The sequence below is a fragment of the Periplaneta americana genome, chromosome 12 (assembly GCF_040183065.1).
Source record: "Periplaneta americana isolate PAMFEO1 chromosome 12, P.americana_PAMFEO1_priV1, whole genome shotgun sequence".
NCBI lineage: Eukaryota > Metazoa > Arthropoda > Insecta > Blattodea > Blattidae > Periplaneta > Periplaneta americana.
The window spans coordinates 109,149,728-109,165,273 of NC_091128.1; the positions used below are offsets into that span (position 1 = coordinate 109,149,728).

Genomic DNA, 15,546 nt, shown 5'->3' on the forward strand with positions numbered 1-15,546 from the left:
GAGAACAATGATGACAGAGAGGAATGAGAGGACGGAAAGAGGAGAAAAGGACATAGAACAGAGGGAACAAAGAAGACAGGGACGATATAATATTCAGGGAGGAAAGGGAGGTCCGGAAGAGTGTGAAAATACCTACAGAGGAAGAGAGAACACACAGATTGGACAGAATGGTCAGGGAGGACAGGAACTATATACAGAGAAGACAGGGTGAACACTTTTCTCTTCCTTTACCCGACAGACATAATATATAACCGACAATCAGTGTTCCCAAGGGGAAAGGTCTCCAAATTTAGGGTATTTTAGAAACATAATGGAAACTAAAATTTGTGTTTGGGATTAGCGACCTTTTTGGGTCCAAATCGGATATTTTAGGGAAAAATCAGGGGATTTTTCAAATGCAAACATTCCCAAATTAATGTTACACATTCAACATTCCGTTCATATATTAAGACGAAACAAGATGAATTAATGAATGATACACTAGTCACTGAACGCCATTCTTATTTTAAGAAGTGGCCTATAGCTTGTAGAAAAGTATTGCCATTAATAATATGAATTTTCTAGATCAGTGCTACATTTGATAGGCACCATGACGAGTGACCCCCAAACAATCTTCTGAATCTTCTTTCTTATTTTATGCAGTAGATCAGCTGGACCTATTAAGCCTACTTCAACAATGGAGGAATATGACAATGAAGATAAGAAAAGATTTAAATTAATGAAAGTTTCAAATTCTATATTTACTTTTATTGAATAGTGGTATAAAATAAAGCTAAAATATACGCGAAAAATGTAGATAATTTATGGATTTCAAATTTGGGATATTTTTCATAAAAATTGAGATTATTTTTGCATAGCATTTAGGGACATTCAGCATGACCGAGTTGGCCTCACTGCCGACAATTAGCATAGTGGCAATATTGTAAAGCGCGAATAATTTTTTGTAAATTGTGATATGTGATGACATTTGAACAAGGAAAGAAAAAATAAAACATAAGTTCTTATTAAATTCGAAATTCCTGATATAGTATTTAGATTTACTTAAATTATAAACAGTTTCTCCGCAGATAGTAATGTGTGGAAGAACTGCGTGGTACATAATATTTTGAATAAGTACATTAAGTGTATTTTTAGGTTATAATTAAATAATAATAAGTTTTATCAGTAGGCTAAATGCATTGTAAATTTGGCTAAATTAGCGTTGAAGTAGTTCCCCTCGTACTCTGTTTATGCACCTTGCATATATGAATCTAGTTAGGTTTGGTTAATTTAGGCATTTTTTATGTTCATGAATATTTCTGTGTTGTATTAAGTATTGATACTAAAACTTCATGTTATACTACTATAATAAACTATAGTCCCACCATCGGATCTGTGCCCCCGTAAGATTGCGAACTGAACCTTAATTCCTTTTCAGCCTCGGCAATTCATTTCTCTCCCTGTATTCCTATTTCTCTCTTTTCTATCCCTCTCTCTTTCTCTCTCCCACTACACACAATTTTGAGCCTTCTTGCGGGACAGTTTATTTGTAATGTATTGTATTTATTAACGTTCCATGGTATTCATACATGCTTACAGCTAGAATATGGAACAAGTCAAAAAACTTAATACTATTATAAAATCTTAATTTATAGTCACAGTCTAGATGAAATATATACAGACGAGATTTACAATATTGTCTACTAGTACAACACATAGTTTTAGTATCAATTTCATGAAGTGTTATTGAATGTCATGTATTCACCTACAGAATAGAAGGCGTGAGAAATTAGATACTTCTTTAATTTGGCCCTACATAATTTTATGTTTTGAGTTTCATTTTTTATATCGATAGGGAGGCTATTAAAAATTTTTACTGCCATATAACGTACTCCTTTTTGATAGCACGATAGACTTGCCGATGGAGTATGAAAGTCATTTTTTTGACGTGTATTTATGCTATGAACTGTTGAATTAGTTACAAAGTTTTCACGATTACATACGAGGAAGATTATTAATGAAAAGATATACTGACAAGCCATGAGCATAAAAACTCTTCTGCATATATTTCAACTCGATTGTGACTATAATTAAGATTTTGTAGTACTATTAAGATTTCTTCTTTCGTGTAACATGTTCCATATTCTAGCTGTGGAGCAATGTACGAATACCATGGAATGTAAATAAATCTAATACAATACAATGCCTTGCATATTCGATCAACTGCATCTCCCAAAAAAAAAAAAAAAAAAAAATCCCTTGTAAATTGAACGACTTTCACATCCAAAATCACCAGAACCTACTTCAGTCCTGGTTTCACCATAAATTTTAAGATGAAGCGTTTTTTAATGAAAATTGAACCATACTATCCGCTATCAGCTTTTTCTTTTATTTAGTATACCTAAAGGTACTTACCTAAATTTAGTTTATATTGCTTTTCGTAGTAAGCCTAGTCATTCAGGTTTCCTATAGTAGGGCAACATTTTTTGGGTTTATTTCAGAAAATGAACCTATATTACATAACGCATAGTTATACATGTTTTACTTTATTATTTTAATGCTTGTATAGCGTTAGATAATATAAATAAACCCTATATTACGACTTAATGAAGTAAAGTTATACATGTTTTACTTTATTATTTCAATGCTTATATAGCGTTAGATAATATGTAATGTTTTTTTTTTAATTGATACAAACTAAACTATCCTCCATTTATCCTATAGGTCTATATTGTATAACTTACAGTATTTATATTACAGTTCACTTTGTGCAGAAGATGTTCAGAAAGCTTGTACCTATCTAGATAGAAAGAGTGACAAATATAAACTACCACATTGGGCTGATAATGTTAAAAGTAGACAACAGTACAAGCCCTCACATAATGTGGCACCAACAGATGTTACTCCTGTTCTTGTGTCTGGTACACATTTTAATGATGAATCAGAGCGGATGTTACAGCCAATGATGTGGGGTATGGTTCCAGTATGGCATAAAGTAAGAATATTGAAAAAAATATTATGTAGCCTAATATACGCAGTATATCGTGTAACTTAATACTACGTCAATTAAATTATTATAACATCTAGTTAATGATTTCTCATGTATATAAATACGATGTAATTTATTTGTGTTCCTTAGGGAGATTACAAGTCACATGGTCTATCTACAAATAATTGTCGCATAGAAGGCTTGCCAACGTCCAAGTTATATTCAGGACCATTGAAAAGAGGACAAAGATGTGTTGTTGTGTGTGAAGGCTTTTATGAATGGCAGACTACAAAAGGCAAGGGGAATAAACAGCCGTATTTCATCTACATGTCTCAAAATGAAGGAGTATGTACTTTTTAAATTATTGTTCTTTTACTAGATTTTCTTCTGCAGAGGTATCTTTTAGTTTCGTTTAGAGCTACATAAATAATACTTAATTGTAAGTATCTACAATTGTATTTCTTTTTAGTTTTATTTTAATAGCTTCCGGTACAGGTTATGTAAAGTGCCAGCTTGCAATTTGAAAATTTTACTTTCCTTAAGTGCAGGGGTGGGCATTTTACGAGACTTGGTGTTCTACCGCGAATGGAATGAACAGGCAAATACAGAGCAATTTATGACATTCTCTACTGCACTTGGCGGCAAGCGAGTCCAGTGTCAGTGCTTATCATTCCCGGTGAACAGGAACTCTACAATGCTAGAGTCGGCTATTAAAATTACAGTATTCATATTGTTTACTAACCTTGACTACAGAAGATATTGAAAATGATGTCCCTCTGCCGCAACACATTTCTGACATCTCCAAAGGAAATTGGCATTTACATGTGCAAGTTCATCTTCTGTAATTCTCTCGATTTTTCGTAAAATACTATCTTTTAACTCGCGGTTGTTTTTGTATACTTTATTTTTTAGATTTCCCCATAAATAAAAATTGCAGACTGACAAATTGGGGGACCTAGAGGGCCATAATCCTCTGCTAATAACCCTGTCCTTTAATATTTCTCTTATCAAATTCAGTGTTTCGTTTGCTGTATGGGCAGTTGCTGAATCCTACTGGAAAAAAGCCCTCTGACACACTATATTGGTTAACTGTTCAAAAAATAGATTGAGTATGTGTGTTCTGTATCTGTCACCATTGATTATATCGTCAAAAAATATAGTGTCTATAATCCTATGTGCAATTATAGCGCATCATACACAAACCTTCTCAACATGTAAAGAAGTATCATGAATAAGATGAGGATTTTCTGTACTCCAGTACCAGTATCTATTAATAGTGACAGATTGTCAGTGACATTCATTCAGTGTTCTGTCCAAGAGCAGGTCTTTCACTGCAAACCCAGCTTTCTCCAATCTTTCTTATTTTTTGCCTTTCTCTTAATCTCCTCGTATTATCCATATATCTTAATGTCGTCTATCATCTGATATCTTCTTCTGTCCCAAACTCTTCTCCCATCCACCATTCTTTCCAGTGCATTCTTCAGTAGGCAGTTGCTTCTCAGCCAGTGACCTCTTCCTGATCATTTTCAGCATCATTCTTTCTTCACCCACTCTTTCCAAAACAGCTTCATTTCTTATTTTGTCTGTCCACTTCACACATTCCATTCTTTAGAACTGCAGTTCTGAAGATAGCCCATAACAGGCTAAAACTAATCAACAAAGTATTGTACCTAATATTTAACATGCGAAAGTAATAAAACACATATTTCGAAGTGATATAGTTTTAAAAGTTGTGTAATCAAGCTGTATAATCAAAATTAAAGCTGAACCTTAATTATTGGGTACAATTTGCTTGTATTAGAGCAATTAATTTTCAGTTGAGATTGAAATACAGGCCTGCTACCTGTTGTGATATAGGCTTAATTGTTTACTTTTTATCATTGCTGCAGATTGTATTATATTACTCACTTACGTTCACTTGAAATAAAGGTTCGTGTGGAGGATCCAAGTACCTGGTCTTGTGATTGGAGTGAAGACAATGGATGGAAAGGTCCAAAACTACTACATATGGCTGGTCTCTTTGACGTCTGGACATCTCCAGAGGTTCGTATTAGATTGCTATACCATCGATGATATGGAATTAAGTCATTCCCTGAAATAACAACTTAACGTTCGTTAGGTCGTTTTTCCGTTTTCAGCATATATTGAAATCTTAATAACACATATCCCTCCTGACAAAATATTATTTCCCTCCAACAAATATAGTGTCCTCTAGAAACATTTTAAGGTCATTCTGCTCAATGCTGTTGTGCTGGATCTAAAATGTTTGATGCTGTTTATCTCAATTTCAAGATTTTGTAGTTAAGTTCTTTTTCAAGAGAATGCTTCAATTAAAGTAGTCTATATATTGAAGCCCTTTGAAAGATGTCAAATAGTAGTTTGTGTGTATGTGTATGTGCTCTTGTTTGCATGTGCAGACTTGTCACAGTCAGTCATACCACCTTTGGTCACATGTAGTGTCAGTAAGACTTTGTTCATTAATTTATTTTATGGGTGATAAGGACTTTAATTATGAAATGTTGGCAGGAGAGACGGAATTTCTGCCTCTAAACTGGTTTTTCCTACTACAAATTGCACTGGATGTTCCAGGTTTGAACTGGAATTTTCAGCATAGGAAGAAGACACTCATCTAACACTGCAAATCTTTACATTTGTTATCTGTTTCATTAAATTAGTTATTGGACAACAAAAAATTGGCTTTTTGGAAATCTGTTTAGTGTCCATATTGTATGTATATATTCAGGGGTGTAGTGGTGCCAGGGCGCCACCTCGGTCCTTTTTTCTGCAACCTAGTAGCGCCCGTTTCTTTATTTTTATCTTTTTAAATAATAATTGTTTTACTTGCTTATTATTGCATTTTGTAAGTATTTTATTATTATTATTATTATTATTATTATTATTATTATTATTATATTCATAATAATAAACTTTTTGCGAAGCGCCCTGGTACTATTTGATTTACAACTATACTCCTATGTCTAATTCATTTTATGTTCTTTCCATAATTAGAATTGTTTTACATTTTCTGTGTTAAGGGAGAAGTGATTTACAGTTACACTGTTATAACTCTGGAGTCAAATGACACTCTGTCTTGGTTACATCACCGAATGCCAGCCATTCTAGAAGGAGACCAAATAACAGTAAGTGCATTTTACCTTTTAAATCCATTAATAGAGCTCATCTTATCATATTAATGTACTATGCACATCAGATACAATCAAATCGAGTGGTTAGATGTAGCCATTCTTGTCATTATAGATGTAGAGTGTAGGTCAAATTAAGAATTTCCAATTTAATAAAAATGATAGCTCTATGAAAAATATTTTGGGTGATCCTGGCTCAAACTCCACTACTTACTCTGAGGAAGCAAAAAGAATCGCATAATATTCATGTTTTAAATTTGTAAATAAATTTATTGGAAATCTTCCAAATCTCAATGAAATTTAATCTATGTTCTGTATTCAGAACTTTTAACATGCACAAAGTTATATAAAGAAAAATATAATAGATGTATGAGTTTCATGCTGCATTGGAAAAAATGATTAATGAATAATTAATTTTAACCCTTAAGTAGTCGTGCGGAGTGTTGTGAACATCCCAGTCAGATATTACAGAGCTTGTAACTATATATTCAGTAAGCCTGTACTTCTGAAACTTTCAGTACCTTTATTGGAATTGGTAAGGCAACAATAACATAAACATTTTTGAAATTGGAATTCGCATACTCGAGATCATAACCGTTTAAGTGGGTAGGGTGGTTAAGCGCGACTGCTTAAGGGTTAAATATGTTTATTACTATAAACTGATTGATCAGCGAAAAGTTTTTTAGATGTTCTTGTGACTCTCTCAAATTTCATTAGTAGAACTTTCAAACAGTGTTATTCTACACTATTTGAAATAACTCAATTTGTCTAAAAATGTGACTGCAATTATTTATAGCAATGTTTTGAAATAGTTGAACACTGTTACATATTTCTTAACACATGTGTCAGTCTGATTAAGAGTTGTATATTAAGAATTACTGTGCTACACCATCACTGATAAAAAAATCATTAATATGCTTTGCTTCAGAAGGAAAGTGAAGTTATGGGTCTATGTCATAAATATACTGCTTTTGTCAGGACAAATGCCTATTCTTTTTCTTTAAAAGGAAGTGAAAAATAATTACAGATCTTAAGGTTTTTTGTTTGCATAATTTTTTTTCTTTCCTAAGTTTTTTATACGGTATATATATTATATTACTTTAATTAGTCGAAATAATTGTACTTCTTTTGCTTTGAGCAACACTTTTCAAATGTTTTATCTAGTTTTGTATAATGTTTCGTAAGAAAACATTGATTCTCAAATAAATATTACTGTACATATCCAAATAATAAATGTGCTTAAATAATCTGCTTCACCTAATGACATTTGTTGTCAGATTTTACATAAACCACCCATTTTTATTTTTATTGATGAGTTTCATAACAGAAACTGTGTGAATTATTACAATATGTCCCATACAGTGTTTATCTCATTTGTTAAAGAAACTTGTGTCATTTGCATTAATGAACATTGCAGGATTGGCTTGATGTAGGGCGAGTATCTTCTCAAGCAGCTCTCGCAATAATTCAGCCAATTAAATTGCTGGTGTGGCATCCAGTGTCCACAGTTGTTAACAATTCGCGCAATAAAGATCCTCAGTGCAACAAGCCTATTACACCAGAGTACGTATGAAGGACATGTTCGTGTGTTTTAAGTATCAATCTAATAAATATGCTTATTCTCGAACATCTATTTTAATTTTTTCTAGAAAACCCAAGCCTCCATCTAAAAGTCAACTTTTTATGGCGGCATGGTTGAAGAAAGGGACAGTAAAGCGTGAACTGGATGAAGTTAAGGACGAATCTACAATGCCACAAGATGGTTCAGGAGATGCCAGCTCTCTTGCAACGAAGAAAGTAAAGAAATGAATTATTGGGAATATACGAAAATCCAGTGGTTATTTATCAGTCTCTGACTTATAACAATGTAATCATATTTGTTCCATAAATGTAATTTTTTCTATTACCATGTCACCCGTACAAGTTTGTCCATATATTATTACTTTTGTATTTTGTTTTTCGTTAGAATTTCTTTGTAATACATACTTTGTCTTATTCATTGTGTTAATATTTGCTGTCCATAATATTGTTTCAAGGTTCTGGACAGTATTCAGGACATAAACGAGATTGTTTATTTTATGAACCATTTCACTTCCACTTCAATTACGAGTTTCACCCATTTCTGTACATTCCCTCTGCACGGATGTACAACTGTAGATATAAGATTTATGTAATTTATTTTGTTTTAATATTGAAAGGAAGAGTAAATATTATCGAAATATGTGTTTATAAAGTATTTAGATTCAACATAGTTATTTGTTTCTTATGTCTGAAAAAGAGCTTTCTAACAAATATCTGTAACAATGTGTTTATCATATTTGACTTAGTACAAAAAGAATATTAATTAATTATCTGAAATACAGTATTAACAACTCAGGAATTAACTTCCTTAACTGAAATTTCTTAAGTTTCAAATATGTATCAGTAATTTGATATTTGTCAGCCAACTTTACAATTCATAGTTATGGTGGACCATTACATTTCTGCATACCAATAATTTACTTTATAAATCTTTGATTGTTTTTGCACTAAATTTATTTGTATTATTTCATAATTTGTGTTAAAATAAGACATACTCATAAAATACTGCTACTGTTTATAAATAGAGCTCAAATTCATAACTTGTTGTTGACTATAGTTTCAAAATACATAAATGTATAAATAAGATAGTCCATAAGTGTAATTTAGATGTACAAGAATAGTTTAAGAATTCAATCAATTTGTTAAAAAAAATTACGAAATTGTAAAAGAACTTGTAATGTGTATTCTAAATGAAAAGAGACTCCATACCTTATTTCACTAAGGGCGGATGTCCATTTTTGCTATTTTCGGATTCTTAATGATTCTTAATATCATATCACAAAAGCTCCCAATAGTTCACGAGAATCTGTTTGTTCAAGGTCGGAAGTCATTGTCATTGTTGGAGCACTAAGGGCGAATGTGGACTTTCCACTTTAGAATTCACAATAATATTTTTATGGACAGCCACCTAGATAACATAGACAACCACCTTTATTGTTGCCAGTTTTCTTCGTGTTCATAAGGTGGTAGTCCATAATCAATTTCATTTCGTTTTTTGCCTTTCCTGAAAACCTCAGAATTGTGACATCTGCCCTTGGTGAAATAAGGTACGGCGTTTAGGACGACCCAACCCAAGGAACAATAAATTGAGACCATGACAACACATGACCTAAAATATGCAATGATGACAGTAATGGAGGCAGTATTTCTCAATATTTCTTCATGATACAGTATTACTGGAGCTGTTAGTAGAGATGTAACAGTCTCTCTTCAATGCTATATACAGCAGCCCTGACTTTGCGTTTTGGAATATCTGCCACATTATATGCGATGGGAATTCAACTCATCAATTGTCATAGGTTTTCTCAAGAACACTCCATCCTTCAGATAGCACCACAACCAATAATCTGCTGGTTAATATCTGGCGACCTTGCAGGCCAAGTTATAGGAAAGTGTTTACTGATAACACGACCACCAAAACAATCGGAAACAAACTCGTCATGGTGATGCAAGAAATCCTATTTCTCGTGTAATAAGCCAGTGCCAGAATTAAGATTGTGTAGAAAATGAAGAAAATGTGAGCAATTAAAGTTACCTCTTACTTTTGTAAAACCCTATACTTTACTTGGTGTTTTCATGCAAGGATGCACTATTAGCTGAACTGCTAGGTACATAATGGCAATAACTTTCAAATTTCCCCAAATTTGCCAGGAGTAATTGTTATACTGAATTGCATCTAATAACAGACTCAGGGCGGTTTCACCAATCTTCAGTAAATCAGTCCAAATGAAACATTAACTACTGAACATTAAAATATTTAACGATTCACTAAATTGCAAGCTGCTCACCAATAAAATTTTCTTAACATTTAATGAACAGTAAGTAATGGCTCGTTACAGATAAATAAGTGCGATCTATGGATTTTTCATAACTATATCAGAACATCTTTCTACGAAACCACAGTCTACTGTATCGCAAATCGTGTACAATATTAGAAAACAGTTTTGTTGTTTCTCTTAGTAGTGGAAATGTTGAAATTTTGACTGCAATTTACACGAGTACATTTATATGTGTGCTGTCTCCGTAGACTTCTAGCCGAGCAGCTATACATATGTGCCTTGTCGTGCTGATTACGTCACAGCTCTCCAGTGGAAAACAGTCAATAGTGAGCTGGCTTGTTGTCCGTGGAACCCGAGTTCAGTGACATAACTAATTTTTATACATGTTACATTTCTTCATTTTTTTTTTTGTAGTGAAACGAATTATTTCGCAACTCTGGCTCCACTAGTAGAATTAGAAAAACTCTTGGAAGATCAATTTCCTCCCCGAAATAAAACAAAGATAAACAAACAAATTGAAGAAAAATAAAAAAATTACACATGTGGATCTAATACTTTGTCCACATGCCACCGGCATCTATCACTGCCTGGCATCTTCGGGGCATTGAGTCCACCAGATTGCGGAAATAGTTCTGGTCCTCAGCAAAATCTTCCCAGGTGGCCAAAACTTGATCCCACAACTGATCTGGATTTTGAGGTGGGTTGTCTCGAAATTTGTCATTCCTCTTTTTCATGCCTTTCCGTGAACTGTCTTTGAACATTTATGGCAGTGTGTGCGGGATGGTTATCCTGCTGGAAAATTAAATTTCGTTCGGAAAGAAAACTATTATAAATTCCATGAATCCAGTTCCTTTGCTTCTGTTTTAAAGCCAGTGCAAACATAGCTTATCGCTAGCTATCATATAATTTTAATAAATGAAAGTTAATATACCAGTTAAGTTTTGTTATGTTTGAATGCACATTATTTATTAATTTACTAATATTTCTTAGGTATGTAGTTATAATAACCACTTTTATGTGTTAAAATAAAAACTCAATTGTATGTTACCTAGTTGACTAGTTTCAGCTTTGTCTCAGCCGTTTTTATGATATTCTAACCTATTTCTTCTAAAATTTTGAGTACTCAATCTTCGTGACGCGGTATCTTTCGTCAATTTTTTTTTTGTGTCATTCAAATTTTGAAAATGATCGTTTCTTAAATGGTTAACATTATCTCCATCTGACTCTTAATTTTTGAGCTGTTCCAGATATAACAATTTTGCGTCGAAACATTCCCCTCGCAGTGCTCCCTCCATGACTGCCTTTTGGCTTTACAAATAGGTTTACTGTAACTGGCAAGTTCCCTCTGATAGCTGTCCAATCACCAGTTCTTCGTAGCCACCGGCTTAGCTCAGTCGGCTAAGGCGCTTACCTGCCGATCCAGAGTTGCGTTCGGGTGTGAGTTCGATTCCCGCTTGGGCTGATTACCTGGTTGGGTTTTTTCCGAGGTTTTCCCCAACCATAAGGCAAATGTCAGGTAATCTATGGCGAATCGGCCTCATCTCGCTATCACCAATCCCATCGTCGCTTGGAGCATTGTATCGCGAGAAATGCAAAAAATCACCTCAAGCTTCATGACTGTATGTACTAGATTGTGGTGAAACTGTGATATGTAGGTACACCTACTGTGAGTACAAGGTGCAGTGAAACTATTTAGTGACAGTGATACAACCTATCCCCAACAAGAAAGAAGATATTTTTAACCGATGCATGGAAGGAATAAAGGTGCATCTACACTGTACAATTTTCCATGTGCGTTTTGCATATGAGCTAGAGAGAATATTGAAAGAATCAAATTGAAAACGCAGATTCAGTTAAGATGCATGCAATTTTTCAAACAATCTTCCATGAACACTTCTGAAAAATATTTTAATTAGTAAATATATCAAAACTGTGATTGAATACGATCGAATTTCAAACAATCCGCCATGAACACTTCTGTTGGCAACACTGGAATTCGGAGGACAAAAGTTTTTGTTGGCTGCATTGGTGAGTAATGGAGGAGGAGCAAAAGTGGGTGTTGCTGTTACATGTGGATGTTGAATGGTGTAAATAATTGTTAATTGCAAATAAACAATATAAGTTTGAAAATATGGATGTGAAGACTGCAGAATTCCTTTGGAATGCAGCAAAACTATTTCCGTCAAAATCAAAACTTCAGTGTCACTATTTGTGAGTTGTATTACATACAATAACCTCAATTTATTTAAGTTCAACTTTTGTAGGGATAGTAAAATTATTGAAATTGTATTTCTTCCATCGTTAGTGTGTGGTGTATATAAAATAGAGGTGATTAACAAGGGACTGCCGGTATTTTACTGGATGTATGACAAGGTTAGTGGGTTAGTTGAAGGAATATGTATAAAGATTTTAATGATTTAAGATCCTCGGCCTCACGTCACTTAGATATTACCTTCCCCTCTCAACTAACCCACTAACCTTGTCACTTTGTGAACGACTGATGGTCCCTTGCTAATTACTATAGGATATCTTATGATAACCGTTCTGTGTATGTTGGTCTCAATGTTGAATGAAATTAGGAACATTTTTAATCCTTTCGTTCTCCCTGACATTGTACAATGTAACTGATTAGTTATTTAACTTACTAAGTTGGGAGATTTTCACCTAATATGTATCGCTAAATTTTTGATAATGCAATATAACCTAGGCCTATGTGAACATTTATCGAAAATATGTACGAATTTTGGTAATTTCATAGAAGCGATATAGACCTACTGGGCACAAAGGCAAACCATGAAGTACACTGTAATATGCTTAAGATGCTACGATCTATGCTGAGAATACAAAAATGCGATTTTAAATTAGTTTTCAAAATATCGGTAATAACAATTTAAGATATATATAGAAATATGTAGGCCTAAGGTAAATATAAATTTTGGCATTTGTATAGGAGAGGCTTACCATTTACATAGGCTATGTCGTTTTTCCGCTAACTTAACCTCACTGAAAGTACTACTTGTCTTTGTGTATTTAGTTGGTTTTAATGTTTTTTTTTTTTTAATTCGTATTAAGCGCCAGTGGGATTTGTGAGCGACAGCATATAAGCGGGAGTGTGGGAATGCTGTAGCCTCCCCAACAAACAAAATTACATTCTGAATTAGGTTAGGGTAAAGCTAATACATTACTCTATTAGGTAGAATATAGAAATAAAGTTGAATCGAGCGTGAGTCAAAGGTGTCACCTGAACTGCCCGTGTGCTACTTTCGTTACGTATCCAATGATATGAAAAAAAAATGTAATATTTATTTCTATTTCTACTATATACCTCCTATTATTATGACATCAGTTACGACGTGTAGGTCCACACAAAACCAACTGTACGCTTATTCAAACAGCTGGAATTTAGTACTCGGTGAAACGAGCGTTGAGCGACTTCCGCTGATTTTGAAATAGACAGCGACGCACTTGAACTGCCAACATAGAAAACAAGAAATCACACTCAATCGCTTTCACCTTCATCTTGACGGGATAATAAAAGCCTAAACTAACCTAACCTAAGTGCTTCGGTGTCTATTCCAAAATCGGCGGAAGTCGCTCAACGCTCGTTTAACCAAAAGTTAAATGATAAAATTGTGAAAAATTCGTTTACAGTGGCGCGGACATATTGAACCTTCAATAAAAAAAAAAGCATTAATCTAAGAAAATTACACTTTATAGATCAAAAGAACTATAGTACATTTTCTTTCTCTTAACATTCAATACTGGTATCAATACACCAGCTGTCCTAGTGATCATAGCTAATTTCCACTACTCCATACTACTTAAATCCTAGCGATTTTCAAGATATTTTAGGAATGTTCTTTTAGTGGCGCGTAGATACTGAACCTTTACCGCGCTTGTTCTTTATAGATACCACAAAATGTGAAAATTTTGGGTTTCCTATAGCACACGACACTGAACGTTTTTTTTAATGAAAAAAAAAAGGTGGAAAAATGGTTTAATTTCCAGACGTACAATTATGACCTAACCTAAGCAAAGACGAATAAAAAGTATGTTGGCAGCTATGAGCAGTTCAAGCTGAGAGCCAATGGGATAGCAGACTATGGAATTTAGAAAAATGCAAGTTGGAAGTTTCAGTGTCTCGTCCTATAGAAAAACCAAAACTTTTGTTGACCACATTGTGTAGGCCTAAAGTATTTTATGAGGTTCAATAAATGGGACTAAAATGAGTTTACTTATCAGCAATTAAATTACCAATTATGGTAACTAAAACACACTAATTTTCCACTGAAAATTCAATTTTATATTAAAATAGTGCTAACACTAGAAAAAAATTATATATTTCCCCGTATGTGTGATGAACGAAGACAATATTGGGTAGTAGCTATTAATAAAAAAATCCCACTGCGAGACACAACTAACGAAAAATAGAAGATGCACAGAGTCATGAGTCACGACTGCTGTGTTTGGGATTAATATCAATTTCCCCTTTCCATTGAGCCTCTCCTTCGTGATTTGGAGACGTTGCTTATTTTATCTTTGTTTACAGACAGCTGACAGCGAGTATGCAAACGCAAATTGCAGACAGTTCTAGTAAGTGTATATTGTAAATGCTGGTTTGTCTATCGCAAAGATAGAAGAAAGAAGAAGGTGGTCATTTTCAAACGCGTTTCGCGAAAAGTGAAAATAAATAATATTCGTTGACTATTGTAATAATACGAGTCTGTCGCTATGATTTAATGGATAGCCACATGCTTTTCAACTAAGTGATTTGTGATTCGATTCCTAGCATGGGTTGATATTTCTTCCATTTGATGAAACTGAATGTTTGTCCTTGTCTTGTACTTGTCCTATAACGTTTCCACAGTGGTCCTTCAATGTGCTGACCACACAATCGAGGAGGACTGGATTGTGAGAGAGTAGTTTTGGTTCCAAGATCCCCTACCCCACAATTGATTTTAAGTCGATAAAAAGTACGTTGTTCCATGACATAATGTTGCTGTCTAAGGCATCATGTCTAGGACTAGCATTACAGAATGAGCATTTGTTCAAGTCCTCATGGTAGAAAAAAATTTATCATAAAATTTCGGCCAGTGCACCTCAGAAATTGCAAAGTGTCATTCTGAATATGTTTACAGTCACATTTTAAAGAAATATAGAGGGCACACAATGACTGAGACTAATCTTATTTTTGACTGGATTTTTGGAAAATGTTGTGTCACTTGACTGAAACATGGTTTAATTATATTCACTTTACTTTATTATGCTTATGTTCTAAGCTGTTTATTCTGCAGTAGTGGAATTGTAATAAGAAGATATGAGCCCTACATTTTCAAGAAACAATGCTTAGTAATTATTGCCAGTCGTAATTCTGTAGACACCATATCCTAGAATTTTGGACCAATCCAAGCCAATTTACATCAAAATGTGTAAGACGAAGAACAATTGTTTGTATACATCTAAAGTCTGATTAGTGAAATACCATTACTAGTCAGCGATGTATGCAATGTAGGGGGAAAGGAACCAACAACAACCTTACCCTATTATCTTCTGGCTTAGTTGCCTCATGAGTGAT

At 33.8% G+C, this 15,546-nt stretch overlaps 2 protein-coding genes across 2 annotated transcripts in view; both read left to right on the forward strand.

The window, feature by feature from the left end:
• Positions 1 to 894: 894 nt before the first annotated feature.
• Positions 895 to 7,928, forward strand: LOC138710799 (abasic site processing protein HMCES). Its single transcript, XM_069841922.1, has 6 exons — positions 895 to 1,093; positions 2,740 to 2,974; positions 3,119 to 3,313; positions 4,898 to 5,011; positions 6,004 to 6,108; positions 7,761 to 7,928. The coding sequence occupies exons 1-6, from the start codon at positions 1,074 to 1,076 to the stop codon at positions 7,779 to 7,781; spliced, it is 690 nt and encodes a 229-aa protein (XP_069698023.1). The 5' UTR covers positions 895 to 1,073; the 3' UTR covers positions 7,782 to 7,928.
• Positions 7,929 to 11,909: 3,981 nt separating this feature from the next.
• The window catches only part of LOC138710797 (hemicentin-1-like), a 191,328-nt gene continuing 187,691 nt past the window's right edge, over positions 11,910 to 15,546 (forward strand). Inside the window, exon 1 of the mRNA XM_069841918.1 lies at positions 11,910 to 12,182. Coding sequence (XP_069698019.1) covers positions 12,134 to 12,182 — 49 coding nt within the window. The 5' untranslated portion in view covers positions 11,910 to 12,133. The remainder of the gene's footprint in view (positions 12,183 to 15,546) is intronic.